General features: G+C 37.8%; 1 protein-coding gene across 2 annotated transcripts; it reads right to left on the bottom strand.

Annotated features, from left to right (window-relative positions):
• Nucleotides 1-1,944: 1,944 nt before the first annotated feature.
• Cthrc1 (collagen triple helix repeat containing 1) lies at nt 1,945-12,909 on the bottom strand. Of its 2 annotated transcripts, XM_076836208.1 has the most exons (4): nt 12,757-12,909; nt 8,568-8,789; nt 5,572-5,788; nt 1,945-2,097 (listed from the first exon to the last, which is right to left on the bottom strand). In XM_076836208.1, exons 1-4 carry the CDS (start codon nt 12,907-12,909, stop codon nt 1,955-1,957), a joined length of 735 nt encoding a protein of 244 aa, XP_076692323.1. In that variant the 3' UTR covers nt 1,945-1,954. The 2 variants fall into 2 exon arrangements, with proteins under 2 accessions (XP_076692323.1, XP_076692324.1); XM_076836209.1 differs by lacking the exon at nt 8,568-8,789.
• Between the last annotated feature and the right edge of the window lie 13,998 nt (nt 12,910-26,907).

Here is a 26,907-nt window from a genome sequence, read left to right as displayed (position 1 = left end):
ACCCAAGGCCTCACACATGCTAGGCAAGTGCTCTACCACTGAGCTATAACCCCAGCCCCAGCAAACATTATTTTAAAATAACTGTAATACCATTTTTGGACCTCAGTAACAATTATTCAGTACCATTAAATATCAAGACAGTGTTCAAATGTCAGTTATCTCAAGGAAATTTTGTTCTTGTTTTGTGTTTATGGTTTGCTTGAATCCGTCCAAATAATGCAAATGTTTTAATTGGTTGTTATAATCTTAAGTCTCTTTTAATACATGGGTTTTTTTTTTCTTTTCTTACAATTTAGTTGTTGAAAAAGCCAACTTGTCTTTCAAGTCTGAATTTTTCTGATTGTATCTTTGGTGTCAATGAACGTGTTCTTTTATCTCCGGTATTTCCTACAAACTAATGATTAGATCTGGAGGCAAAAGCAGATCCAGGTTTGATTTCTTGGGAAAACTACTTCCTGGAGGTGCCATGTAATTTTATTAGAATGCACTAAATTGTTTTGGGAATGTTATCAGTCATTGATGAATGTTGTTAGATTCCTTCATTCATAGGGTTTAAAAAAAAGTAATGTTATTACTTTTATTAGTTATATCAATGTAGGATATTGCTATAAGATACATAACAGTGTGTGTATGTGTATATGTATTTCTATAAAGAGAAATTCCCCTTCATCAACTATTTGGTTACAGAGTTATATTTCATAAAAACTTGGCAGAACAAATGTTTGGTTCTATTTACCAATTTTCAAAGTAACAAGCTGGTTTGCTGGTATCCTGTAAATTGACCAATAAAATTTATTTTAATATATTGTGAATGCATGCACTGAAACATGCTTGAAATGTTTCAAACCATGGTTGTTATTATTTTTATTTATGCTCAAATCATGGCATCCTTGCCAATGGGAAACAGTTCCAACTGGCTCTTTAAGAGCCTTTTAACTTGTCTTTTATAGTTGCCTTATTTTCAAGTATGGAAAGTGTTCCAGGTTCAGATACATTTCCTGTCCCCAAATCACCCATTTTTTAAAGATCCTTTTAGTAGCAAATGGTATATTGGGATCACAATCTGAGTGTCACTGGACTGATCATTGTTAGAAGGCCCTTTCAGTACAAGGCTAAAAGATTATGTCTTTACTGTTTTCTGGCTTTACTTAAGATAAAGTATTTTATTAGTTCATACTAATAATTCCAATTCAAGCCTATAATTTGCTTAAGTTCATCAGTCTTACACCTACCCAGCCTTCGTGAATTCTTTCTGATCTTTCTTCCTTTGACCTACACTGTCCCTTTCAACACTTTTATTTTTGTGTATGTCTGATCCTTTCTACCAAAGGGTAAGCAACTGGAAGCCAGAGTCCATGTTTTTTTACTCTGTTAAATAAAGATAAAATTCCTACAGTTCTCTTACAATTTCCTAACACTTAGACATCCTTTTCTCTTTGTATTCTTCAAGATATGGCACCATACTGAAATTCATAAGTTGTTAAATGAATAAATACAAAATTAGATTTGTACTCTTCAGATATAAAATACTGGAAACTTCAATTTTAGTGGAAATTAGTTTAAGGAAATTTGTTTCAAATAAGTTTTATTTAACAGATATAAAACAATTTTAAACATTTACAACTTGTACAAAAACTGGTAATTTGGATATTTTTTTAAAAGGTTGTGCTAACAGAATAGGAAAAACTAAAGACCACAATGACATTCCAACTATAGGTTCAGAGAATGTGAATAGGAGGAAAGGATTCTAATCAACTAAAAAAATCCTGAAACCATTTTGATTGAAATAAAATGGATAGTACTAGGTTTAAAAAAAGTGTGAAATCACACTTTGGTCTGTAAACATTTTTAGCTTTGTTTTTCACTCAAATATATGTATAAAATGATTTTTTAAATGTCATTTAAATGAACCAAAGGAATGATTCAAAAAAAAAAGAGGTAGGGAATGAAAAATTTATTTGGGTAGTTCTTCAATAATGATGCGAGACACTGAATTCCATCCAGTAGAAGCATCTCCTTTCGGGTAATCTGAACAAGTACCAACCCAGATAGCAACATCCACTAATCCAGCACCGATCCCTTCACAGAGTCCTTCCACTGCAAAACAAATGACAGTTAAAGTCTTCAAAAACGAGAGCAAAACCATTCACTTTGTATTTACTTTAGAAAACTAGGTTATAATTCTGTTTAATATAAAGCTAACTAAAATTCTAATACCTGATAAAGGTTTCATAATAAAGTTATGTACTTTTATTTGTTTTTCTTGGTACATAAATACTTTTAAAAGATGTATGCATAGCTCTTTTGTGATACAAGCTTGACTTTTCTTACAGGTTTCAATCATAAAACCAGAGTCTGTTTACTTACAGAGATAGCCTGAAATCAAAAAGCAATTTATTTACTAAATAAAGGAACCCTATACTTTTAAAATCCAAGGCTTCCCAAGTTTGGAAGAGGCCTGAACCAAGATATGCAAGTCTTTTTAAAAATTGTTTTAAGAAACTCCTTCCAAACACTTATCTGTACAGTTGATGCTACTCAAATAGAAGAAAGGACTTTTATAATAGTAAAAGAAATTCTAACATAATCATTATACCAGCCCTTCAATCTGGAAATTCCATTTTATACAGACTTTTCTTATAATAAATAATTTATTTTAAGCATTAACACCAATACTCCTCAAATTATTCCATGAAATAGAAAAAGAGGGAATCCTTCCAAACTCATTCTGTGAAGCTAGTATCACTCTGATACCAAAATCAGGCAAAGACACATCAAGGAAAGAAAACTTCAGATCAATATTTCTGATGAACATAGATGCAAAAAATTCTCAATAAAATTCTGTCAAATCACAATCAACATATTAAAAAGATTATGCACCATTCTATATTTAGAAGATCCAAAAAATTCCACCAGAAAACTTTTAGAACTAATAAATGAATTCAGCAAAGAAGCAGGATATAAAATTAACAACCATAAATCAAATATGTTCCTATACATCAGTGATGAATCCACTGAAAGAGAAAACCGAAAAACTACCCCATTCACAATAGCCTCAAATAAATAAAATATTTGGGAATCAAACAAACAAAAGAGGTGAAAGATCTTTACAGTGAAAACTATAGAATACCAAAGAAAGAAATAGAAGAAGGCCTTAAAAGATGGAAAGATCGTCCATGTTCTTGGATAGGCAGAATTAACATTGTCAAAATGGCCATACTATCAAAGCACTATCCAGATTTAATGGAATTCCTATTAAAATCCCAATGACATTCTTCATAGAAATTGAAAACGTAGTCATGAAATTCATTTGAAAAAATGAGAGGCTCAGAATAGCCAAAGCAATCCTTACCAAGAATACTGAAGCAGGAGGCATCACAATACCAGCCCTTAAATTACACTACAGAGCCATAGTAACAAACGGCATGGTATTGGCACCAAAATAACTTGTAGACCAGTGGTACAGAATAGAAGACACAGAGACAAACCCACATAAATACAGTTATCTCATACTAGACAAAGGCACCAAAAACATACAATGGAGAAAAGATAGCCTCTTCAACAGATGGTGCTGAGAAAACTGTAAATCCATATGTAGCAAAATGAAACTTAACCCCTCTCTCTCACCCTGCACAAAAATCAACTCAAAGTGAATCAAGGACTTAGGCACCCAGAGACCCTGTGCCTAATAGAAGAAAAAGTAGGCCTAAATCTCTACCATGTCAGCTTAGGAACTGACTTCCTTAACCAGACCCCTAAAGCACATGAAGTAAAATCAAGAATCAATAAATGGGATGTAATCAAACTAAAAAGCTTCTTCTCAGCAAAGGAAACAACATGAAGAGAGAGCCTACAGAATGGGAAAATTTTAACCATATGTACCTCAGATACAGCATTAATCTCCATTATATATAAAGAACTCAAAAAACATAACATCAAAAAGCAAATAACCCAATCAATAAATGGGCTAAGGATTTGAACAGACACTTTACAGAATAAATACAATCCATCAACAAATATATGAAAAAATGTTCATGTATTTTTCATATAGAGAAATGTTCATATAGAGAAATGCAAATAAAAACTACACTGAGATTTCATCTCATTCCAGTCAGAATGGCAATGATACCACAAACAACAATAAATGTTGGTGAGGATGTGGGGAAAAAGGTACACTCATACATTGTTGGTGGGGCTGCAAATTGATGCAACCACTATGGAAAGCAGTAATGTAGAGTCCTCTGAAAACTTGGAATGGAACCACCATTTGACCCAATTATCCCACTCCTTAGTTTATACCCAAAGGACTTAAAAGCAGCATTCTATGATGATGCAGCCACATCAATGTTTACAGCAGCTCAATTCACAACAGCTAAACTGTGGAACCAACCTAGGTGCCCTTCAACAGATGACTAGATAAAGAGAATGTGGTATATATACACAATGGAATATTACTCAGTCTTAAAGAAAAATGAAATTATAGCATTTGGTGATGAATAGTGGAGCTGGAGAATATCATGCTAAGCAAAATAAGTCAGAACCAAAGGCCAAATATTTTGTCTGATATGTGGATGCTAATTCACATAAGGGTACGAGGACTAGGGAAAAATAGAGGTACTTTACATTAAAGGGGAATGAAGGGAGGGGAGGAAGGTAGAATGAATTGGACATTAATACCCTATGTGCATATATGATTACTTGACTGGTGTAATTCTACATCATGTACAACCAGAAGAATAAGAAATTATCCTCTGTTTACATATGATGTGTCAAAATACATTCTATTGTCATGTGTAACTAATTAGAACAATTTTTTTTTAAAAAGTAAAAAAATAAATTTATTAAAAAAATAAATCCCTGTTCCCTCTTCTCTGTTCTCATGCCTTATAATTATGCACCCTTTTGCATGTCCTCTTGACTCTTTCACATACAAATACACAACTTGCATTTTATCTTACTAAGGATTTTCACCTACACCTAAAAGGAAAACAAAATTCCAGCAGGGTCATCATAACAGGCAAAAATATGTGTGTGAAGGGGGAAGAGGAATTATAGGTTGGCAGATTCCTTAAGACAATGAGTCCTGGTATAAAAGTAATATAGTGACTGGTTAGGTTTTCTATTCAAGGTTAGTGCTTTCATATGACTGGTTAGGATTCCCATTTGGTTGAGATTTGTCATTCCAGCAGCCTATGGGATGTAGGTCTGAAGCAATCCGCTTCCATTAGCTAATGGAATCCAGGGCAGTCCATCAGAATGCAGGCACCTGGCACTGATTCAGGTCTCTTCTAAAGTTGGGGGGACAGTCTCACTGGGCCCACAGTCTCACTCATTCTGGTGTTCTCATTACTGTGCCCTAGAGATTCTGAGTCAATTGGTCAGAGATGGGACCCATGTATCCATACATTTTTTAAAAAAGATCCTGTGTAATTTTGAAGTGCACCCCAGGGTGGAGGACCATAAACTGCAAATTTACTAGAGATCCCTTCATAGTGAGCTAGTGACTCAGCAGGATAGTGGAACTCGGTTAAAACCATGACTGATCTGAGGTAATGTCACTATTTTACATACCAGAAGAAGTCCGATGAATGTTAATTGTTGAATTCAGTTCAGGGCTTCCTTGGTCCAAATAAATGATGGCTTCGATGGGAAGAGGTCCTGAACATTCAGCTCCATTGAATGTGAAGTACCAACGCTGACAGCAGGCGTTCCTGCACTTCAGTCGAAGCGAGCCACTGAACAAAACGCGCAGAGCACTGTTAGAGCGCATCTTTGTAAATGTACACTCCTGCCACAAAGGGAAAAATGCAATTTGATTAACACTTTCCCTGTTTGTTAAAAAGAGACTTTGAAATTATATTGTGAATTTTACTTAATTATTATTCTCTCCAATGTATTTAAAAAGCTTAACTTTTACAAAGGGAAATTCCTTATGAGATAGACTTTAATGTATCAGATTTACCAAAAACAGCTAGCCTTCAGTATTTTCAACCAACCATTCTATATACTTTTTATTTTTTTTTTGTGTGTGGTATTGGGGTTTGAACCCATGGCTGTGTGCATGTTAGGCAAGCAAGCACTCTACCAACTGAACTACACCCCAGCCCTACTTTTCTTTTTCTATTCAAAAAATACTAACACCGGGGTTGATGGGGGGGGTTGTGGCTCAGCAGTAGAGCGATCGCCTAACACGTGCGCGGCCCTGGGTTCGATCCTCAGCACCACATAAAAATAAATAAATAAAGGTATTGTGTCCAACTACAACTAAAAAATAAATATTAAAAAAAATACTAAGCACCAACTATGTGCTAGCTGGTATGGATGCGGCAGTTAACAAAATATAATCCCTGCCTTCGGGGAACTTGCATTCTAGGCTAGCGCTGTCCATTCATCTCTCTGACTAGACCTCTTTGAGCAAACAGTATAAGAGGGTAAAGCATTAGACTTTACCTCTATGACACAATCATAAGTCCAAGATTCTTTTTTTTTCCCTCTAATTAGTCTTTGAAAAATTTATCTTTTCACTTATGGCCCTATCATCTTTTACTTGAAGAAATCAAGTATTTTTTAAAAGATCCTGTACTCATTCTGATTACCTTTAAAAGAACTCAAAAACATATTAATAAGGTAACATCCATTAGGATAGCTTTTAGAAAGAACAACTTGTGATGAACAACTCTAAATAAGTGAGCATTTTATCAATGTCAGGTATTTAAATAACCAGGCAACATTTTTTAAAAAATGCTTTCTAAGAAATTACATATGAACAGAGAAAAGCTCACAGTCACCAATACTATGGCAGCTAAATGGAACTTCTATCAGAAAAATGAAGTCAGTCTCAAACTCTTTATAGATAATAGTCTGAGATGAGGAACAGGGATAATGTGTAGATTGCAAGACTCGAATACTTTATAAAAATAAAATCTCTTCTATTTGCCTAGGAGTGGTAGTAGTAGTTAAAATCATGAGATATTGTGGTGTACATGTGGAATCACATCAGAGTTGATCAACAAATGATGATGATTTATAAAATAGTACAACTTCAACTCTGTTCAGCCCCAATTACTTTAGAAGAACACTAATCAAAGTGACTGAATCATGCCGGGTGTGATAGTGTATGCCTATATAATCCCAGTGACTTGGGAGGCTGAAGTAGGAGGTTTGCAAGTTCAAGGCCAGCCTCAGCAATTTATGGGGATCCTGTCTCAAAACAAACAAACAAACAAAATTATAAAGGGATGAGGATGTAGCTCAGTAGTAATGCACTCTGAGTTCAAGCTCTAGTTAAAGAGAGAGAGAGAGAGAGAGAGAGAGAGAGAGAGAGGGAGAAAGCAACTGAATGCAATCAAAATGAGAGAGAGAGAGAGAGAGAGAGAGAGAGAGAGAGAGAGAGAGAAACTAAATGCAATCAAAATGCATTGCCAGACATCAGACATGCTATTTTGAGTAATCCCCCTACACACATACAAAATGTTGCAGGATAATTTTAAATGGTTATAGTAAACCCCATCTGGTACATTTCACTTCTCTTTAGCAATTTTAAGCTGAGCATACTACCTGGAATAAGGACAAATACCAACGGACTTCCCATTTGCAGATCCTATAATGTGGTAATTCTTGGAAACTTTCTCCGTTTTTAGGTCTGAAGCCACAGAAGAATTTCTTAGATTGATTTGAATTTAAATTCACTTTATGAAAAGATTAGAAAACCCATGTTCTCTTTTTTTGCTTGCATTTATTTTTTTTTTTAGTTTTTTTTTTAAATTAATTTTTATTGTAGGTTGTTCAAAACATTACATAGTTCTTGATATATCATATTTCACACTTTGATTCAAGTGGGATATGAGCTCCCATTTTTACCCCATATACAGATTGCAGAATCACATCAGTTGCACAACCATTGATTTACATATTGCCATTCTGGTGACTGTTGTATTCTGCTGCCTTTCCTATCCTCTACTATCCCCCCTCCCCCATCCCCTCCCCTCTTCTCTCTCTACCCCCTCTACTGTAATTCATTTCTCCCCCTTATATTTTTCCTCCTTTCCCCTCACTTCCTCTTGTATGTAATTTTGTATACCCCTGAGGGTCTCCTTCCATTTACATTTTTTGCTTGCATTTAAAAAACAAGAGTAACTTATTTTAAATATTATGGTTAAAAAACATAAAAGTAATTTGTCTTAAAATACTTTTATGAAATTAACTAAAATGTTATCACTTTTTCATTAATTTTAAGTTAAAAGTTATATGTTACCTGCTCCTTATTTTATTTTTTAGTCTTTTGGTTAAAAAAAAAAAAAAAGAAACCACAATAAAATCCTCCCTAGAAAATTAACAGTCGAATATAAAATCCTAAAGTTTTGCTTCAGGGGCTGGGGATGTGGCTCAAGCGGTAGCGCGCTCGCCTGGCATGTGTGCGGCCCGGGTTCGATTCTCAGCACCACATACAAACAAAGATGTTGTGTCCGCAAATAATACTAAATACTAAATAAATACTAAAAAATAAATATTAAAAATAAAAAAATAAAGTTTTGCTTCAACTTGAAAGTAATTCAGACTTTACTTACAGCAATTTTTCCAAGATCTATGCCATAATTCAATGAATTCCATGAACACTGCTTGTAGTTAGGGGTCCAGGACTCCTCAAAGGTTTCCCTCAGGCACTCCCCCTTTTCTCCTTTGAATCCATCCCGACCTGGGATCCCAGGGGTACCTGGAATGCCATTGGCCCCAGGATTCCCATCACGACCAGGCACCCCTGCTGGTCCTTGTAAACACATTCCATTGTACTACAGCAAGAAAGGAAAGGAGAAAATAAGTCTCATCACCATAAGCTTCAAAGACTTAATATGATTAAAATTGCATTTATTTGAATTCCTTCAAACCACTTGTCCGTATTCTAGGTGAGATCTTATAGATAATTCTTTTTAAAATTATTTCTAAAATATTGCAATTTCCATTATTTTTTATTGCACAAACTTCACACACACATATGCACGCACACACACAAATCAAAAAAGGACAAAATGTTTTCATTTGCCTGTTTCTTTCCACTGCTCATTAAAGCACATATAATTTTAAATAGCTGTATTCCTAGATAGATATAATTTCATATTCTGCCTTTTTTCTCCTAACCTTATAGAGGTTATAAAGGGACTTGAACTCCATAATTATACTCTTCTTACAGTTTCATGCAAACAGTGCACCATTTTTGTATATTAAATTTACTTCTGTTTTTTTCCTATCATTAATATTATAATGAAAATCTTCATCTATATAGCTTTTTTCACTTCCCTACAGTGAATTGCTAGGGACAGATTTGTAAAATAAAATCTTAGCAGTCAATAATTACCTTGTACTGGTAACAGCTCTATGTTGGATATACATATCCTCCACTTGTTGAAGGGTCTGCACTGGGACCCTTCATTTGCCATGCTGGCCTAAACCCTCTGAATCATTTTTATATGGAGGAAGTAGTACAAGGGTAACACTTCTGGTCTTTAATCCACCCTGGCTTCCCAAAAAGAAGTAAGTGGCTTAGTTCCATATGACCATCGGTCCTCAGTAGGGGTGCAATCACATATCAAACCATGTGTAAGTGCTAGGATTCTCTGTTTTGCGGTGGTTGTTTATATGTATGTAGTGGGGAGTATTTTGTAGAGTTTGAATACATGGATTTTAAAGCCAGTTTCTTTGGATTTTAATCCTGGCTCCACCCCTTATTAGCTATGTAAGATAGGGCCAATTACTCAACATTTCGATGCCCATTTCCTTATCTGTGAAATAGGGATAATAACAAAGATTCCCATTTTGTAGGGTGTATATAAGATTTAAGTGCATCATATATAAAAAAATGTGCTTAGAACAATGCTTGGAATACAGTAAACACTGTACATGCCAGCTATTATCATTCTAATCCCCCAAAGACTAGTATGAGGCTGTGACTCAGGATAGATGTCTCATTGACTAGACTCCACAAGGGTCTAGATTTGAGGAAGAGCATATTAGCAAACCCAATTGCTTGCACATCTGAGCCATGCAGCAAAGGTGATATTTTGAGCTCCATCTGTCCAATTCCTGTGCCTACCCTTGAATTAGTTCACATGGGAACAGGGGTGCCATTCATTAGACTTTCCAAAACTCATTGCATACATTTAAATTCTTCAATATTTTGATATTTGTATAAATTATCTAATATTATCATTCTGTATAAATATACTATTCATTGAGAACACATCCAAGGCTCTTTATATAGTAAAAGAATGTCAAAGCTTATCTTTTAACCTTATAATCTGAGATTGGGCATGATCAGATTACAAAATCCAATAATAACACTATCTATGAAGGATCCTACTAGACTGTTTGCCAACAAATTTGCTTCTCACATCAGCAGCTTGATCTTTGTTTTGGTCCATGATATTTTGTAATTTAGATATTGCCATTTTCCCTACTTTAAGATAAAAAGGCACTATTATTTATTTACTCAGAGAAATAGTAACAAAAGTATTTTAAAATTGCAAAAGTATTTGAAGACATGCCAAAATTAAAACTTTTTTTTAAGATTTGGCATACATTAGAATTAATTTTCATTTTAGTAATTTCATTCACTTCACTTGCAGATATAGAGATAGATAGATAGATATAGATGTGTGTGTGTGTGTGTGTGTGTGTGTATATATATATATATACATATACACATACATACATACATGTTTGGACATATATTTAACGTGTGAAAGAATAAACAATAAAATTTCTTTTGGTACTCTTTATTTTTTTCACTATTATTTTACTCAGGGCAAGATGCTACATGGATTAAGGATTATTTTTCCATTCTATTAATGATTCTCAACTGGGGACAGTTTTGTCTCCCAAGAGACACTTGGCAATGTCCACAGACACTGGGTTGCTGCAATTTTTGTGGGGAGATTACCAATGGAATCTAGTTGGTAGAGGTCAGAAATGATGTTAACCATGCTACCAATGTACAGGACATCCCCACAATGAGGAATTACCTGGCCCAAAATGTCAATAATGCCATGTTTCCATGTAAAAACTGCATTTCAGAGATCACATGACTTTATTGGACTTGGTTTGACTGGTATTAAATTTGTCTTCATCCATCTTAAAATGCTAGCCCAGCACATTTAGAGTCTCAAAAAAATTTCTATAAAATAAAAAATGTATCCGGTAAGCTCAAATTTGCCCCACCCCATTTTCTTTCACTAGCCACCAGGGGGCAGAACTTAGTGGGAACTTGAAAGGAATGCTTTGAAAGATCCTATACAAAGAAGTTGCTTTATAGAATCTTTTGAAACCTTCTTAATGACTGCGTGGACTTTTTCTATCACCCAAACCAAACCCAAGCCACAGGATGCACCTGAGCCTGGCTGCATAATAAGCTTTTCCAAGTTGGGCTAGAGTTGTGGCCAAACCACAGGGGCTGTAAATCCTTAGAGGGGGAAAATTGCTAGCTTTATGGGGAGAAGGGGTATTTTGTGATCATAATTACACATTCATAAAATGCAAACTACAGGAAACCACAGCCATTTGGTACAGTTTTAACAATTTAGAGATTTAAAATAGAACTGTAGTCCTGAACACATAGTCTGCTTTTGTGGAACAAAATTACACAGCCTATCACCAAAAAGTACTCTGTGAAACGGTAGGAATTTTTTTCCAGCGCTGTTGAATCCAGCATAGAACTGGCTGCCAGTTTAGAATGGCAGTTTAACAAATTTGAAACTAAAAAAAAAAAAAAAAAAAAAATCAATAAATGTCTCCTGTCTTATGTCCTGCAATGCCTATCAACCATATTCGTCTGCAAGAGGCTGGTCTAAGAATTGAAGTTTGTGATTGCCAAGGACTACAGTTATCTGTGAAAGACTTCCTCTTGCCACACGACACTGCCTCCCCACCCCCACAGGGCTTATTGGCTTTTAGAGGGAAAGAGCTTTAAGTAAACAGACCTTCTCTCAGATTGGCCGCTCAGAAAGCACTTGGGCTACTTATTTGCTCTCCTCCCATAGCACCACTCTGATGCTCCTACCTGGTGGCCACAGGCTGAAGACGTGACTGCTCATCTAAACAGAGCAAATGCAATGGGTCTTTGAAGGGTCAGTGCTGGTACCTTTCATTTGCCCTTCCTGCCTAAACCCTCTGAACCTTTCCTGGCCCCAGCTGTGGTTGTCCAACAAAGTAAATTGCAGTCCATACTCCCCAGGAAGATGACCCAATGTGACTCATAGTCTTCAAGTTACAAAGAGTTGGACGAATGCTTTGTGGGGGTTGTTATTCTTTCCTTCAGGAAGACGTGGCCACCAGCCCCAACAAAGGACACGTTGCAAGGCCCTGGCCCAAGCCCAGGGGATAAGCCCTCCAGGGTCTTTTCTAGCCCATTCTACCTACCCAAGATCCTTATTCTACCCTCATTGCCGCCCTAACCCTCTCTCACCCCTCCCAAGGGTAGCCTCCCTTGAGGCCAGAAATTACTGGGCGAGTTCCACCGACCCACGTCGCATCTCCGCCCCACGATGGCCTCTGATTTTGGTCTCCCCTCCAGTTCCAAGACTCCACTGCACGCATAACCCGGGTCCTTCCTTATACATAGACAAAGCAGGACAACCACGGGATCGCAGGATACATTATACACAGCTGTTCGGTCACTCTCCCCCTAAGAGCTGGAGAGACGACCTCGCCCGTGCCCTCTGTACCCTCTTCTGGTGCTGCAGCCCCGACCCGGCTTCCCCAACTCACCAGATCCACCACCTCCCTCTGCCGGATCAGCGCCTTTTGCTTCCCCTTGGGGGTCTCAGAGGCGCTCGACGGTGCGGGAAGCTGCAATAGCAGCAGCAACAGCAGGAGGCCGAGCCCCCGCTGCGGGGAGGTGGCACGGCCTGGGGGGTGCATGGCGCTGGCGGCTAGACCCCGCGGAGCAGGAGGCGTAGGCGGAGGAGGAGACCGCGGATGCCAGACCTGGTCAGCGTCTAGCCCTGCTGTGCTCCGAGGCCGCCACAGACTTCATCAATGAGCCTTTCACCGCGCGCAGACCTCCCTTCTTTCTCCTCCCGCCCCCTGGACACCCGGAGTTTCCATCCCGTAATAGGCCAGTGCCCCCACCCCTGGCCGCCGCGGGGCGGGCCAGACCCGGGCCCGCCCCTCCTGCCGCAGCGGCTGTGCGGCCGGGACCCTCCGCCGACTGCGCGGACACCGTGCAGCGCACGCCTGAGGAGTCGGGGAGGCGTGGCTGTGGTCAGGAACCACAGGTGAAGCCTTGGAGGAGGCTCAGTCAGGGAAGTTAACCAACATTCAACGATAGACGTTCACTTTGAGCATTCACTCTTGATCTCTGGTTGACATTATCCTTTTCGAAACCCTTGTGTCCGTTTATCTGTCCTCCCTCCATTCTGGAAGAAAGGCTTCTCAGGGTCCAGGCTACCCACCAGGGAGGATCAAGTTGGAGCGGGTACACCTTTGTACACTACAGGCAAAACTAATCCTGCTACATCTATAGCAACATGGAGGGTGCTGTTGAATGGTAATGCTGCTGATGTCAAATTCAACTCAACAAGATTCCCTATAGAGATCAGCCGGTACCCCAAAGTTAGTGGGAGCTCGAATGATGATTATTAATGAGAAGGAGCAGATGTGCAGGGAAGCAGATCGAGGCAGTTCTAGGATGCTCATTCCTGGCCTAGGATGCTCATTCCTGGCCTAACACTTAGCCACAGGTAAACGTCATTCCTGTTTGTCAGAAGTAAAAATCTAAATGAGTTCTAAAGCTGTGACTGGCTACATAATTTGCCCTGCCCAGTGAAAAATGAGAATGCAGGGGCCTCTGTTTAAAGAGAGAGAGAGAGACAGGGAATTTCAAAGCACGCCAACAGAGCAATAAGCCAAGTGTGGGGTCCTTCTAAGTGCCATGCTCCATATGACCAACAGATCACATGTCCAGGAATCTGACCCTGTAGAAAGCTGAAGGAGGTCCTGGCTGATGCCCTTTTGCAGCCAAACCACTGTGGTCACAGAAGCCTTGAGGCTGGAAGGGAGAGCAGGGAACCACTGGAAACTCTTTCTTCCAGCCAGTTCTAGTTCCTCCTTCTCCTCCTCCTGCTGCTGCTGCGATCTCCTGTAATTTCAAATGGTCCCTCTCTGTAAATCTGGGGTCCAGATAAGGGGAACCAACAAATAACTAACCCTGCACTAACATCCAGGCAATTTTAAATTACATGCTCACAGAATTAATCCAATCACATTGTAAGATAAGTAAGCTGGGTATCATTAATTAAAGATGATATTATAATCAAGCAAAAGTGCATTAGGGCATACAGAGGAGAGGTCTTTCACATATCTTGTCTCCCAGGTTCCAAAATTAGCCCCAAAGTTTAGCTTAATTTTATTGTCTCTGTGCTTACTTCTATTCCTTTGTGGGTTTGCAAAGGCATTTTATCCTATCACCTCTGAAAGTTACTATCTTATTCAGATGAGCTTGTTTTTGTTTTAATCTTTAGGCCTGTTCTACCATTAAAAATTTTAGTTCCCATTAAAGATTAGGAATTAGTTTTGAGTGCCTAGTGCTGTTTCCCCAGATTTCCCCAGCCAAGGATGAACAAATGAGTCTTTTGCAGATTCTAATTTTCAAGGTTAATTTTAGGACTAAGTCTTGTAACAACTGCAGTGACATTTTTGTATACAACACACTTAAAAAAATTTAACACATTAAATTTGTGATATTAATTTGAAATGAATAATTACATTTTCATCAAAAAGAGAGAGAGAGAGAGAGGTGCTGAGTATTTTAAAAGGTTCTTCTTATTAGACCTTTAAGTTGTTCCCAATAGACATTTGGCATTTGAGAAAAATCAGATATATTAGATTTGTTAATATATTTTAAAATTATGTAAAATTATTTATTTGGCTGAGTTATAAGTAGAGCTAAATTTTAGTGAAATTAAACCATTTAAATTTATGTGTCAGTTGAGCCTATGTCTTCTATGTTGAGCCAAAAAAGTTCAAGAAAAACTTGATTTTAAAATTTAAATATATATTTTTTAATTTTTATTTTTTAGTTGTGGTTGAACACAATACCTTTATTTTATTTATTTATTTTTATGTGGTGCTGAGGATCGAACCCAGGTCTTACACATGCTAGGCGAGTGCTCTACCTCTGAGCCACAACTCCAGCCCCTGAATTTAAATATTTAAGTTGTTAATAATTAAAATAGAAGTAGCTGCAGATGGCATTTTCTGTGCATATTCAGCACCTGTTCCCAAAACAAAACAAAACTCTTGGAAAAAAATTAGGAAGGCGAGTGAATGAGTTAATATCGTTGGGTATAGTTTATCCCCCTTCATTCGTGTGATACAAGTTCTAACATAACATCACTAACCTCTTCAGAAGAGTAGAAACAAAGACTTGCAGAGTCAGCCTCAATTTAGCAATCAGTCAATGCCATCCACCTAATTTACTTTTGAGGCACACAACTAAAGGCAACTTAGAACTCAATAAACTTTCCAAGATCATACAGCAAGCCCCAAAGAAGGATTGTACTGAGGTCAGATAATTCTTAGTTCAGGTTCAGCATTTGGTAGTATTTCTTTTGAGTATTCCACCTTTATACATCCTTGCTGGTGGAAACTGAGGAAAGAATTGAGCCAGAGGCTTAAGCCAAGTAGGTGCCTTTGGGGTCAGGTGTCATAGGGGCAGAAAAGGATCAAAGTAAAGGGACTGCAATGGAAAGGTAAAACCAGAGTCAGGGGCTTGGCCAGGGAGATACCCTTTGGAGGATTCTGGGCTCTTCTGAACCAAAGAAGCTGTTCCCTTAAGTGCCTCCAAATAGTTTTGATCCATATGCCTTGGTTTTACCCTCTAGACCACCCATAACAAATCCATTTTCTTATCCCCTGGGAAATCTTTCTTCTGTTTGAAAAAAGAAGCACACCAAAGAGTGACGCTGTGAGACATTTTGATTCTTAAGTCTGCTGTTACTGCGGGATTCATTCATTCACTCATTGAATGAATGTTTACTGAGGTCTACTGTATGTTCAGTTCTGTTCAAAGCTATAGAAGTTTATCAATGAATACTAAAGATAAGCATCTTGGCCCTCATAAAGCTTATAATTTAGTTCATCATAAAAGATAGTAAACAATCTACATAAAAATGAATTATAAGGTAATCATAAGGTATATTAGGCAATAAATTCTAGGGAAAACAATAGAAAATGATAAGAGGGATGAAGAGTAGCAGTGACAGTATAGGAGAAGTCAGGCATGATTATGCCTAGGGTAGACTAGTCTCATGCAAGGTGACATTTTGGCAAAGGCTTGAAGAAGATAAAGGAGTTAACTATGCCACTATTTATGAGAAAATTACTCCAGGTAGAGGGCATCTTCGACCTTAAGGCCCTGAAGTGAGAATGTGCCTAGATCTTTCCATTGCTCCACCCTGCCATCTTCAGTAGGTCAGTTTTACCATCTGACTTCCTTTTCTTATGACAGTCAGAAGGCCCCAGATACCACATTCAGGCATAGAAATGTGCAGAAAAATCTCCTATGGTCTCCTGTCTGTCATTTTTAGGGCAAAAAACCTCTGACGTCACCTTATAGACCTTGGATTATACCTTCTGCTAGGATCAGATCACATGTCAATTTCCAAACCCATCATTACCTAGGGAAATGATTATATTTTGGCTTAAAACAATTGTCTTGATGGTCTGTTTTCTGTTGTTATGGCAAAATACTGGAGACAGGATGATTTACAAAGTTTTTACAAATAAACAGAAGTTTATTTGCCTCACAGTTCTGGTGTTGGGAAGTCCAAGAACATGGTGTTGGAGTCTGTTCAACATGTGGTAAGGGCCTTCTTAATACATCAAAACATAGAAGAGGGTATCGCATGGCAAGACTGAGCAAGAGCTACAGTTAAGATCTTTCTCTTCCTATGAAGTAAGAGGGATGAAAAGTGGCAGTGGCATATAAAAGAAGCCAGGCATAATTTTGCATAGAGTAAACTAGTTTCATGACAAGGTGACACTTTGGCAAAGGCTTGAAGAAGACAAGGGTGTTAGCTGTGCCACTATTTATGAGAAGACTACTCCAGGTAGAGGGCATCTTCAACCCTAAGGCCTATGAAGTCACTAATGTCACCAGGGGAGACCCACTCTCCTGTTCTCATGATCTCTTCCAATCCTAACTGCCTCCCAAAGGGCCCACCTCTAAATACCATTAACATGAATTTGGGAATTAAGCTTCCAACATGAACTTTTGGGGAAAACATTCAAACCATAGCATCAATCATTTGAATTAGAATTGATGTGGGAAATTTTATCATCATAGATTTTTTCTTTCTTTCTTTCTTTCTCTCTCTCTCTCTCTTTCTTTCTTTCTTTTTTTCTGGTACTAGGGATTGAACCCAGGGCCTCATGTATGCTAGGTAAGTGCTGTATCCCTGAGCCACATCCCCAAGCCACATCCCCAACCCCATTGGTTATTTTCAATTTATAAATAATACTGCATTTATCATTCTACAACCTTCTTTTGCACACATCTCATTATTTTCTAGGGATAGAAAATAGAAGTAGAATTATTATCGGAAGATGATTTTTTTTTTTTTTGTACCAGGGATTGAACTCAGAGGCACTCAACCACTGAGCCACATTCCCAGCCCTATTTTGTATTTTATTTAGAGACAGGATTTCACTGAGTTGCTTAGCACCTCACCATTGCTGAGGCTGGCTTTGAACTTGCAATCTTCCTGCCTCAGCCTCTGGAGCTGCTGGGATTATAGGCATGTGACACTGTGCTGGCTAGAGGAAGGAATTTTTAAGGTTCTTGATATATCAGATTATATTTCATAAAAATCATACCATTATATACTCACAGCAGTGAATGAGGCCTCACATCTCTATACACTCATTAGTCTGAAATATTTCTGTATAGAATTTTTGCCACTTTAAAAGTTGATCATATTTTTTGACCATTTTTAAGTATATGGGCTATTTATAAGTCTTTCAACATTTCTTCCACAGTCAAGCGGTATCTGAGGCCATCAGACTGTTACATGAAAAGAAAGACAAGCCTTTTTGTTTATCTGTTAGGTTATGAATGAATTTCTTTTTAAAAAATTTTTATTGTTGGTTGTTCAAAACATTACATAGTTCTTGACATATCATATTTCACACTTTGATTCAAGTGGGTTATGAACTCCCATTTTTACCCCGTATACAGATTGCAGAATCACATCAGTTACACAACCACTGATTTACATATTGCCACACTAGTGTCTGTTGTATTCTGCTGCCTTTCCTATCCTCTACTATCCCCCCTCCCCTCCCCTCCCCTCCCCTCCCATCTTCTCTCTCTACCCCATCTACTGTAATTCATTTCTCCCCCTTGTTTTTTTTTCCCTTTCCCCTCACTTTCTCTTGTATGTAATTTTGTATAACCCTGAGGGTCTCCTTCCATTTCCATGCAATTTCCCTTCTCTCTCCTTTTCCCTCCCACCTCTCATCCCTGTTTAATGTTAATCTTCTTTTCATGCTCTTCCTCCCTATTCTGTTCTTAGTTACTCTCCTTATATCAAAGAAGACATTTGGCATTTGTTTTTTAGGGATTGGCTAGCTTCACTTAGCATAATTTGCTCTAATGCCATCCATTTCCCTGCAAATTCTATGATTTTGTCATTTTTTAATGCAGAGTAATACTCCATTGTGTATAAATACCACATTTTTTTTATCCATTCGTCTATTGAAGGGCATCTAGGTTGGTTCCACAGTCTTGCTATTGTGAATTGTGCTTCTATGAACATCGATGTAGCAGTGTCCCTGTAGCATGCTCTTTTTAGGTCTTTAGGGAATAGACCGAGAAGGGGAATACCTGGGTCAATGGTGGTTCCATTCCCAACTTTCCAAGAAATCTCCATACTGCTTTCCAAATTGGCCACACCAGTTTGCAGTCCCACCAACAACGTACAAGTGTACCCTTATCCCCACATCCTCGCCAGCACTTATTGTTGTTTGACTTCCTAATGGCTGCCAATCTTACTGGAGTGAGATGGTATCTTAGGGTGGTTTTGATTTGCATTTCTCTGACTGCTAGAGATGGTGAGCATTTTTTCATGTACTTGTTGATTGATTGTATGTCCTCCTCTGAGAAGTGGCTGTTCAGGTCCTTGGCCCATTTGTTGATTGGGTTATTTGTTTTCTTATTGTTTAATTTTTTGAGTTCTTTGTATACTCTGGATATTAGGGCTCTATCTGAAGTGTGAGGAGTAAAGATTTGTTCCCAGGATGTAGGCTCCCTATTTACCTCTCTTATTGTTTGCTGAGAAAAAACTTTTTAGTTTGAGTAAGTCCCATTTGTTGATTCTAGTTATTAACTCTTGTGCTATGGGTGTCCTATTGAGGAATTTGGAGCCCGACCCCACAGTATGTAGCCAACTTTTTCTTCTATCAGATGCCGTGTCTCTGATTTGATATCAAGCTCCTTGATCCATTTTGAGTTAACTTTTGTGCATGGCGAGAGAAAGGGATTCAGTTTCATTTTGTTGCATATGGATTTCCAGTTTTCCCAGCACCATTTGTTGAAGATGCTATCCTTCCTCCATTGCATGCTTTTAGCCCCTTTATCAAATATAAGATAGTTGTAATTTTGTGGATTGGTTTCTGTGTCCTTTATTCTGTACCATTGGTCCAGCCGCCTGTTTTGGTACCAGTACCATGCTGTTTTTGTTACTATTGCTCTGTAGTATAGTTTGAAGTCTGGTATCGCTATACCGCCTGATTCACACTTCCTGCTTAGAGTTGTTTTTGCTATTCTGGGTCTTTTATTTTTCCATATGAATTTCATGATTGCTTTCTCTATTTCTACAAGAAATGCCATTGGGATTTTGATTGGCATCGCATTAAACCTATAGAGAACTTTCGGTAATATCGCCATTTTGATGATGTTAGTTCTGCCTATCCATGAACAGGGTATATTTTTCCATCTTCTAAGATCTTCTTCTATTTCTCTCTTTAGGGTTCTGTAGTTTTCATTATATAAGCCTTTCACCTCTTTTGTTAGGTTGATTCCCAAGTATTTTATTTTATTTTTTGAGGATATTGTGAATGGAGTGGTTGTTCTCATTTCCATTTCAGAGGATTTGTCGCTGATATACAGGAATGCCTTTGATTTATGCATGTTGATTTTATATCCTACCACTTTGCTGAATTCATTTATTAGCTCTAATAGTTTCTTTGTAGACCCTTTGGGTCTGCTAGGTATAGAATCATGTCATCTGCAAATAGTGATAATTTAAGATCTTCTTTTCCTATTTTTATGCCTTTAATTTCTTTCATCTAATTGCTCTGGCCAGTGTTTCGAGAACTATGTTGAACAGAAGTGGTGAGAGAGGGCATCCCTGTCTTGTTCCAGAATTTAGAGGGAATGCCTTCAATTTTTCTCCATTCAGAATGATGCTAGCCTGAGGCTTAGCATAGATAGCTTTTACAATATTGAGGTATGTTCCTGTTATCCCTAGTTTTTCTAATGTTTTGAACATAAAGGGATGCTGTACTTTGTCGAATGCTTTTTCCGCATCTATCAAGATGATCATATGGTTCTTATCTTTAAGTCTATTGATGTGGTGAATAACATTTATTGATTTCTGTATATTGAACCAGCCTTGCATCCCAGGGATGAATCCTACTTAATCATGGTGCACAATTTTTTTTGATATGTTTTTGTATCCGATTCGCCAGAATTTTATTGAGGATTTTTGCATCTAGGTTCATTAGAGATATTGGTCTGTAGTTTTCTTTCTTTGAAGTGTCTTTGTCTGGTTTAGGAATCAGGGTGATGTTGGCCTCATAGAATGAATTTGGAAGTTCTCCCTCTTTTTCTATTTCCTGGAATAGCTTGAAAAGTATTGGTATTCGTTCTTCTTTAAAGGTTTTGTAAAACTCTGCTGTATACCCATCCGGTCCTGGGCTTTTCTTAGTTGGTAGTCTTTTGATGGTTTCTTCTATTTCCTCAAATGATATTGGTCTGTTTAGGTTGTCTATATCTTCCTGACTCAATCTGGGCAGATCATATGACTTAATAAATTTATTGATGCCTTCACTATCTTCTATTTTATTGGAGTATAAGGATTCAAAATAATTTCTAATTATCTTCTGTATTTCTGAAGTGTCTGTTGTGATATTGCCTTTTTCATCCTGTATGCTAGTAATTTGAGTTCTCTCTCCTCTTCTTCTCTTCGTTAGCATGGCTAAGGGTCTGTCGATCTTATTTATTTTTTCAAAGAACCAACTTTTAGTTTTGTCAATTTTTTCAATTGTTTCTTTTGTTTCGATTTCATTAATTTCAGCTCTGATTTTAATTATTTCTTGCCTTCTACTTCTTTTGCTGTTGTTTTGCTCTTCTTTTTCTAGGATTTTGAGATGAAGTGTGAGATCATTTATTTGTTGTTTTTTCTTTTTTTAAGGAATGAACTCCAAGCAATGAATTTTCCTCTTAGAACTGCTTTCATTGTGTCCCATAGATTCCGATATGTTGTGTCTGTGTTTTCATTTATCTCTAAGAATTTTTTAATTTCCTCCTTGATGTCTTCTATAATCCATTGATCATTCAGTAACCTGTTGTTCATTCTTCAAGTGATGCATGATTTTTCCTTCCTTCTTTTATCGTTGATTTCCAGTTTCATTCCATTATGATCAGATAAGATGCATGGTATTATCTCTACTCCTTTATAATGTCTGAGAGTTGCCCTGTGACATAATATATGATCTATTTTTGAGAAGGATCCATATGCTGCTGAGAAAAAAGTGTAACTGCTTGATGTTGGGTGGTATATTCTACATATGTAGAATAAGTCTAGGTTATTAATTGTATTATTGAGTTCTATAGTTTCTTTATTCAACTTTTGTTTGGAAGATCTGTCCAGTGGTGAGAGAGGTGTGTTGAAGTCTCCCATAATTATTGTATGGTGGTCTATTAGACTCTTGAACTTGAGAAGAGTTTGTTTGATGAACATAGCTGCACCATTGTTTGGGGCATATATATTTATGATTGTTATGTTTTGTTGGTGTATGGTTCCTTTGAGCAGTATGTAGTGTCCCTCTTTATCCCTTTTGATTAACTTTGGCTTGAAATCTATTTTATTTGATATGAGTATGGACACTCCTGCTTGTTTCCGAAGTCCATATGAGTGATATGATTTTTCCCAACTTTTCACCTTCAGTCTATGTATGTCTTTTCCTATCAAATGCGTCTCCTGTAGGCAGCATATTGTTGGATCATTTTTTTTTTTGATCCATTCTACTAGCCTGTGTCTCTTAATTGGTGAGTTTAAGCCATTAACATTTAGGATTATTATTGAGATATGGATTGTTCTTCCAGCCATATTTGTTTATTTATGTTACTTAACATGGTTTTTTTTTCCTCTTTGATTATTTTTTTCCCTTTACTGTACTACCTCCCACTGTTGGTTTGCATTGTTATTTTCCATTTCCTCTTCCTGCAGTGTTTTGCCGAGGATGTTTTGAAGAGATGGTTTTCTAGCTGCAAATTCTTTTAACTTTTGTTTATCATGGAAGGTTTTAATTTCATCTTCCATCCTAAAGCTTAATTTCACTGGATACACAATTCTTGGTTGGAACCCATTTTCTTTCAGCGTTTGAAATATGTTATTCCAGGATCTTCTAGCTTTCAGAGTCTATGTTGTAAGATCAGCTATTATCCTGATTGATTTACCCCTAAATGTAATCTGCTTCCTTTCTCTTGTAGCTTTTAAAATTCTCTCCTTATTCTGTATGTTGGGCATCTTCATTATAATGTGTCTAGGTGTGGATCTTATGATTTTGCACATTCAGTGTCCGGTAGGCTTCTAGGATTTGGGATTCTGTCTCATTCTTCTAGTCTGGGAAGTTTTCTCGTATTATTTCATTGAACAGATTGCTCATTCCTTTGGTTTGGACCTCTATACCTTCCTGTATCCCAATGACTCCTAAATTTGGTCTCTTTATGTTATCCCATGTTTCTTGGATGTTCTGCTCATGGTTTCTTAACAGTCTCGCTGAGCTGTCTATGTTCTTTTCAAGTTGAAATACTTTGTCTTCATTGTCTGACGTTCTATCTTCTAAATGTTCTACTCTGCTGGTATTATTCTCATTTGAGTTTTTAAGTTGGTTTATTGCTTCCTGCATTTCTAGGATTTCTGTTTGTTTTTTATAACCTCTATCTCCCTGTATAGTTGATCTTTTGCTTCTTGGATTTGTTTGTGTAATTCATTGTCAAAGTGATCTTTCATTGTCTGATTTTGCTGTCTAATGTCTTCCTTGAGACTCCAGATCATCTGAAGCATGTATATCCTGAATTCTTTATCTGACATTCCATCTGCTACAGATATTACCTCTTCTAAAGTTGAGTTGACCTGCATTGCTTGTGGTCCTTTCTTTCCTTGTCTTTTCATACTGCTCACGTTTCTTTCTGCTTGGTGAAACTTTTGTGTTATTGAATTTTCCCCCTATATATTTATATTGCTCTTGTATAGTTGCAAAGTCTCCCTTGCGGGCGTGGGTGGCGGCTGTGCTCCTCCTCCAATTGGGGTGATCTATCACGCTGCTGGGCCCCTGGGCCCCTTCTCCAGGTTGCGTGGTCTGCCTACCTTGCGGGCAACGGCTGGACCCCTCCTCTAATAGGGGTGATCTGTCTACCACGCTGGTGGGCCTCTGGGCCTGTTCTGCCGGTCGGTTGCAGGTCTGCCTACCTTGCAGGCGCGGGCGGCGGCTCTGCCCCTCCTCCAATTGGGGTGATGTGTCTACCACGTCAGCGGGCCCCTGGGCTTGTTCTGCTGGTTGGTCACAGGTCTCTGAATTTCTTATTATCATAAAAATTATTAACATCTTTAAAACACTTAATCTTAGGGACTTAACGTATCTCCTCATTTTTCCAAATCTTCTTTTGTGAATCATTAAAGCTTTGTAATTTTTAAATTTAGGTCTTATCTATTTCATATTGTGACTATTATGCATTTTGCTGCTACTGCAAATGAACCCCCTACATTTCTATTACTTTGTTACAAATTACTACAAACTTAGTGGTTTAATACATCACAGATTTATTACCTCCCAGTTTTCGTGGGCCAGAAGTCCAGCACACCTGATTATATCCTCTATTCAGCATTATACAAGGCAAAAATCAAGTTGTGCTCAGGTGCATCATCCTTTGGAAGCTTAGCTAGGGGAAAATTCCCCTCCCAATCTTCCTTAAGTTGTTGGAAGAATTTATTTCCTCTAGTCATGTGATCAAGAGCCCAATTTTCTTGTTGTCTATGGGTTAATGAACATTCTCAGCTACCAGTAGTTGGTGTGAAGTCCTTGCCAGGTGGCCCCTCCAAAGGAACTCTATCTATCTCACATATTGAATCTCTGACTTCAGGAAGGGTGTAGTCCCTTATGGCTCACACAGTTAAGTCAGGGCCACCAGGATAATTTCCTTTTAATTAAGTCAACTGATTAGAGACCTTAATTACATCTGCAAAAACCCTTCTGCCATACAATGTAAAATAATCATGAGAATGACATAGATCATATTCACAGATTCACTGACACTCAAGGGAGGGGACTATATTAGGTTTATACTTAAGGAGGTGAGAACTTTGGGAGCCTCCTATGTATATCAATTAGCTATGGCTCAAAGCTTTTGATTTTCATGTCTTGACTCCTTATAACACAAAATGATATCAGCCTTGGTCATTAAATACTCTAATTGAATTACTGGTAGGGATCAGCCTCCAAAGATAGATAGATAGATAAATAGATAGATAGATAGATAGATAGATAGAAAACTTTTACTTTGTAGGAAAGCAGAAAAAATAGTTCTCAACTTTTAAAATATTATACATTCACTTAATTCTCAGTCCTTATGTGCTAAGTGTATCCTTTATGTATTAGTTAACAATGAACATTTCACATTTCAAAGTAACATATGATTACTACCTGCCAGTCAAAAGTTCAGTTTCAGCAGCATTTCTGTCTTTGTATAGCAGTATTTGCATAATTGCTTGACTATTTTATATAAATAGTCAAATAATTATTTTCCATTTGATGAGAAGAATAAAGAAGAGTGGTGAGACTAGCTAGAGGCACTTGTAAACTTAGTGTAGTTGAAATAGAGATGGAAATAAATGGGCTTAAATTGCCACTTTTTTAAAGGACCAATGAGACAGTCACTAGAATTAAGACAGAAGAACTTGAGTAGTGACATAAGCCTTGCTGTATATTTCAATTAGAGAGGATTTAACATACAAAATTGTTTTCCCAGATGCAAGAAAGTTAGAATGCAGAGAAAATCAGACAGATACTGAAGGAAGCAGCTTACCCCCAAACAAAAGAGAACAGGTGTCTGTGGGGAAGTTCTGGAAAACTGGGCCTTGAGAAAGGTTCATGCCTGCCCAGTTGGTGCACATTTAGTTCTTAGACTTCTTGTTGGACGCTGACTGCACAGAGTTTGAACTACCAACGGAGCAAGGCCAGCTGGTGTTGATACTTCTGCAGGGCTGTAGCTCTGCTGGTGCTAGAAGTGGCAAGAGAAGCTGGCAGCTATGGCAGGCTCTGTCCCCTGAAGTCAGCATAAGGCTGGCAAGACTCAATAGCAAGAAGTTCCCTTTATGTTCCTTATGTCTTCCTATCTCCTTATAATGCCTCCACTTATCCCATCACTAGACCCTAACAGGAAGTCAGCTGGAAGGACTTCTGGGAAATGTAGTCTTTAGCCTACAGGCCCAGCAAGGCAGAGAAAAGTACAAAGGAGGGTTTCCTGTTGAAAATAGAAATAATTGTGAGTGCCAATATAAAAACTAGAAATGTGCAAAATGAAGAAAATATATTTCAAACATAATTTGTAAGAGGTGAGAAATAACTAGAAATTTCATTATATTTCTGGAGTCAAGGAGGAAAACTCTTCAGTTGAACATTCCTTACCTTTGTCCTTTCAGAGACACTTAGATTTCTTTTGGTGACAGAATCCTTCTTTAGAGGAGGGAGCCCATTCCATATAGGTCCAGTAGGGGTTTGACCCAGAAGTGGGGTATGTTATCCAGGCCCCCAGCTATTAAGGATCATATTTATTTGGTCATAGTAAATGGTTCAGAGATGAGTAGGAAATCCCCCAAAACAAGCTAAAAAGAGCTCTTACTGGGACTTCTTTCAAAACAATGACAACAATAACAAATACTGTTTTCAAGCCAGACATGGTGACATACTCCTGTAATGCCAGCAACTTGGGAAGGGGAGGCAGGAGGAAGTTTGAGGCCAGCCTCAGCAACCTAGTGAGACTCTCAGCAGCTTAGTGATATCCTGTCTCAAAATAAAAAATAAAAATAGGTAGGGCTGGGTGCAGTGGTACACTCCTGTCATCCCAGCAGCTTGGGAAGCTGAGGCAGGAGGATTGCAAGTTCAAAGATAGCCTTAGCAACTTAGCAAGACCCTAAGAAACTTAGTGAGACCCCGTCCCAAAATAAAAATAAAAATAAAATGGGCTGGGGATGTGGCTCAGTGGTTAAGTACTCTTGGAATCAATCCCCAGTGCCCAAAACAAAACAACAACAGAAAACCATTCTCTGCAAATACTGGCCTATCTGCTAAACTGGCAGAGACTGAGTCTGAGTTTGGGGCTACCAATGATCAGTGGCTGTTTTGTCTGTTATTGGAAAGAGCTCTTGAGAACTGGAGAGAAAGAAGACCCTATCCCAAAGTGAGCTTGTACTTCTCAGTTACATGGTTAATGAATTCTTTTTTTTTTTTTTCTTATACCACATGAGTTAGTTTTAATTTTAAGATATCTGACTTATATATATATATATATATATTTTCATAAATACAACATGTTAAAGACAATGGAATAGAATGATTAAAAGTGATAGACTG

Source organism: Callospermophilus lateralis, chromosome 16 (assembly GCF_048772815.1).
Source record: "Callospermophilus lateralis isolate mCalLat2 chromosome 16, mCalLat2.hap1, whole genome shotgun sequence".
In the NCBI taxonomy this organism is placed as follows: Eukaryota; Metazoa; Chordata; class Mammalia; order Rodentia; family Sciuridae; genus Callospermophilus; species Callospermophilus lateralis.
This window is presented reverse-complemented; position numbering and strand designations above follow the sequence as displayed.

Coding starts and splice junctions, on each gene's coding strand:
- Cthrc1 (XM_076836208.1), bottom strand. CDS start 12,909: ATGCACCCCCCAGGCCGTGCCACCTCCCCGCAGCGGGGGCTCGGCCTC. Junction 5,789..8,567: donor TAGATCTTGGAAAAATTGCT/GTAAGTAAAGTC, acceptor CCTTTGTGGCAG/GAGTGTACATTTACAAAGAT. Junction 2,098..5,571: donor CATTCATCGGACTTCTTCTG/GTATGTAAAATA, acceptor TTTGTTTTGCAG/TGGAAGGACTCTGTGAAGGG.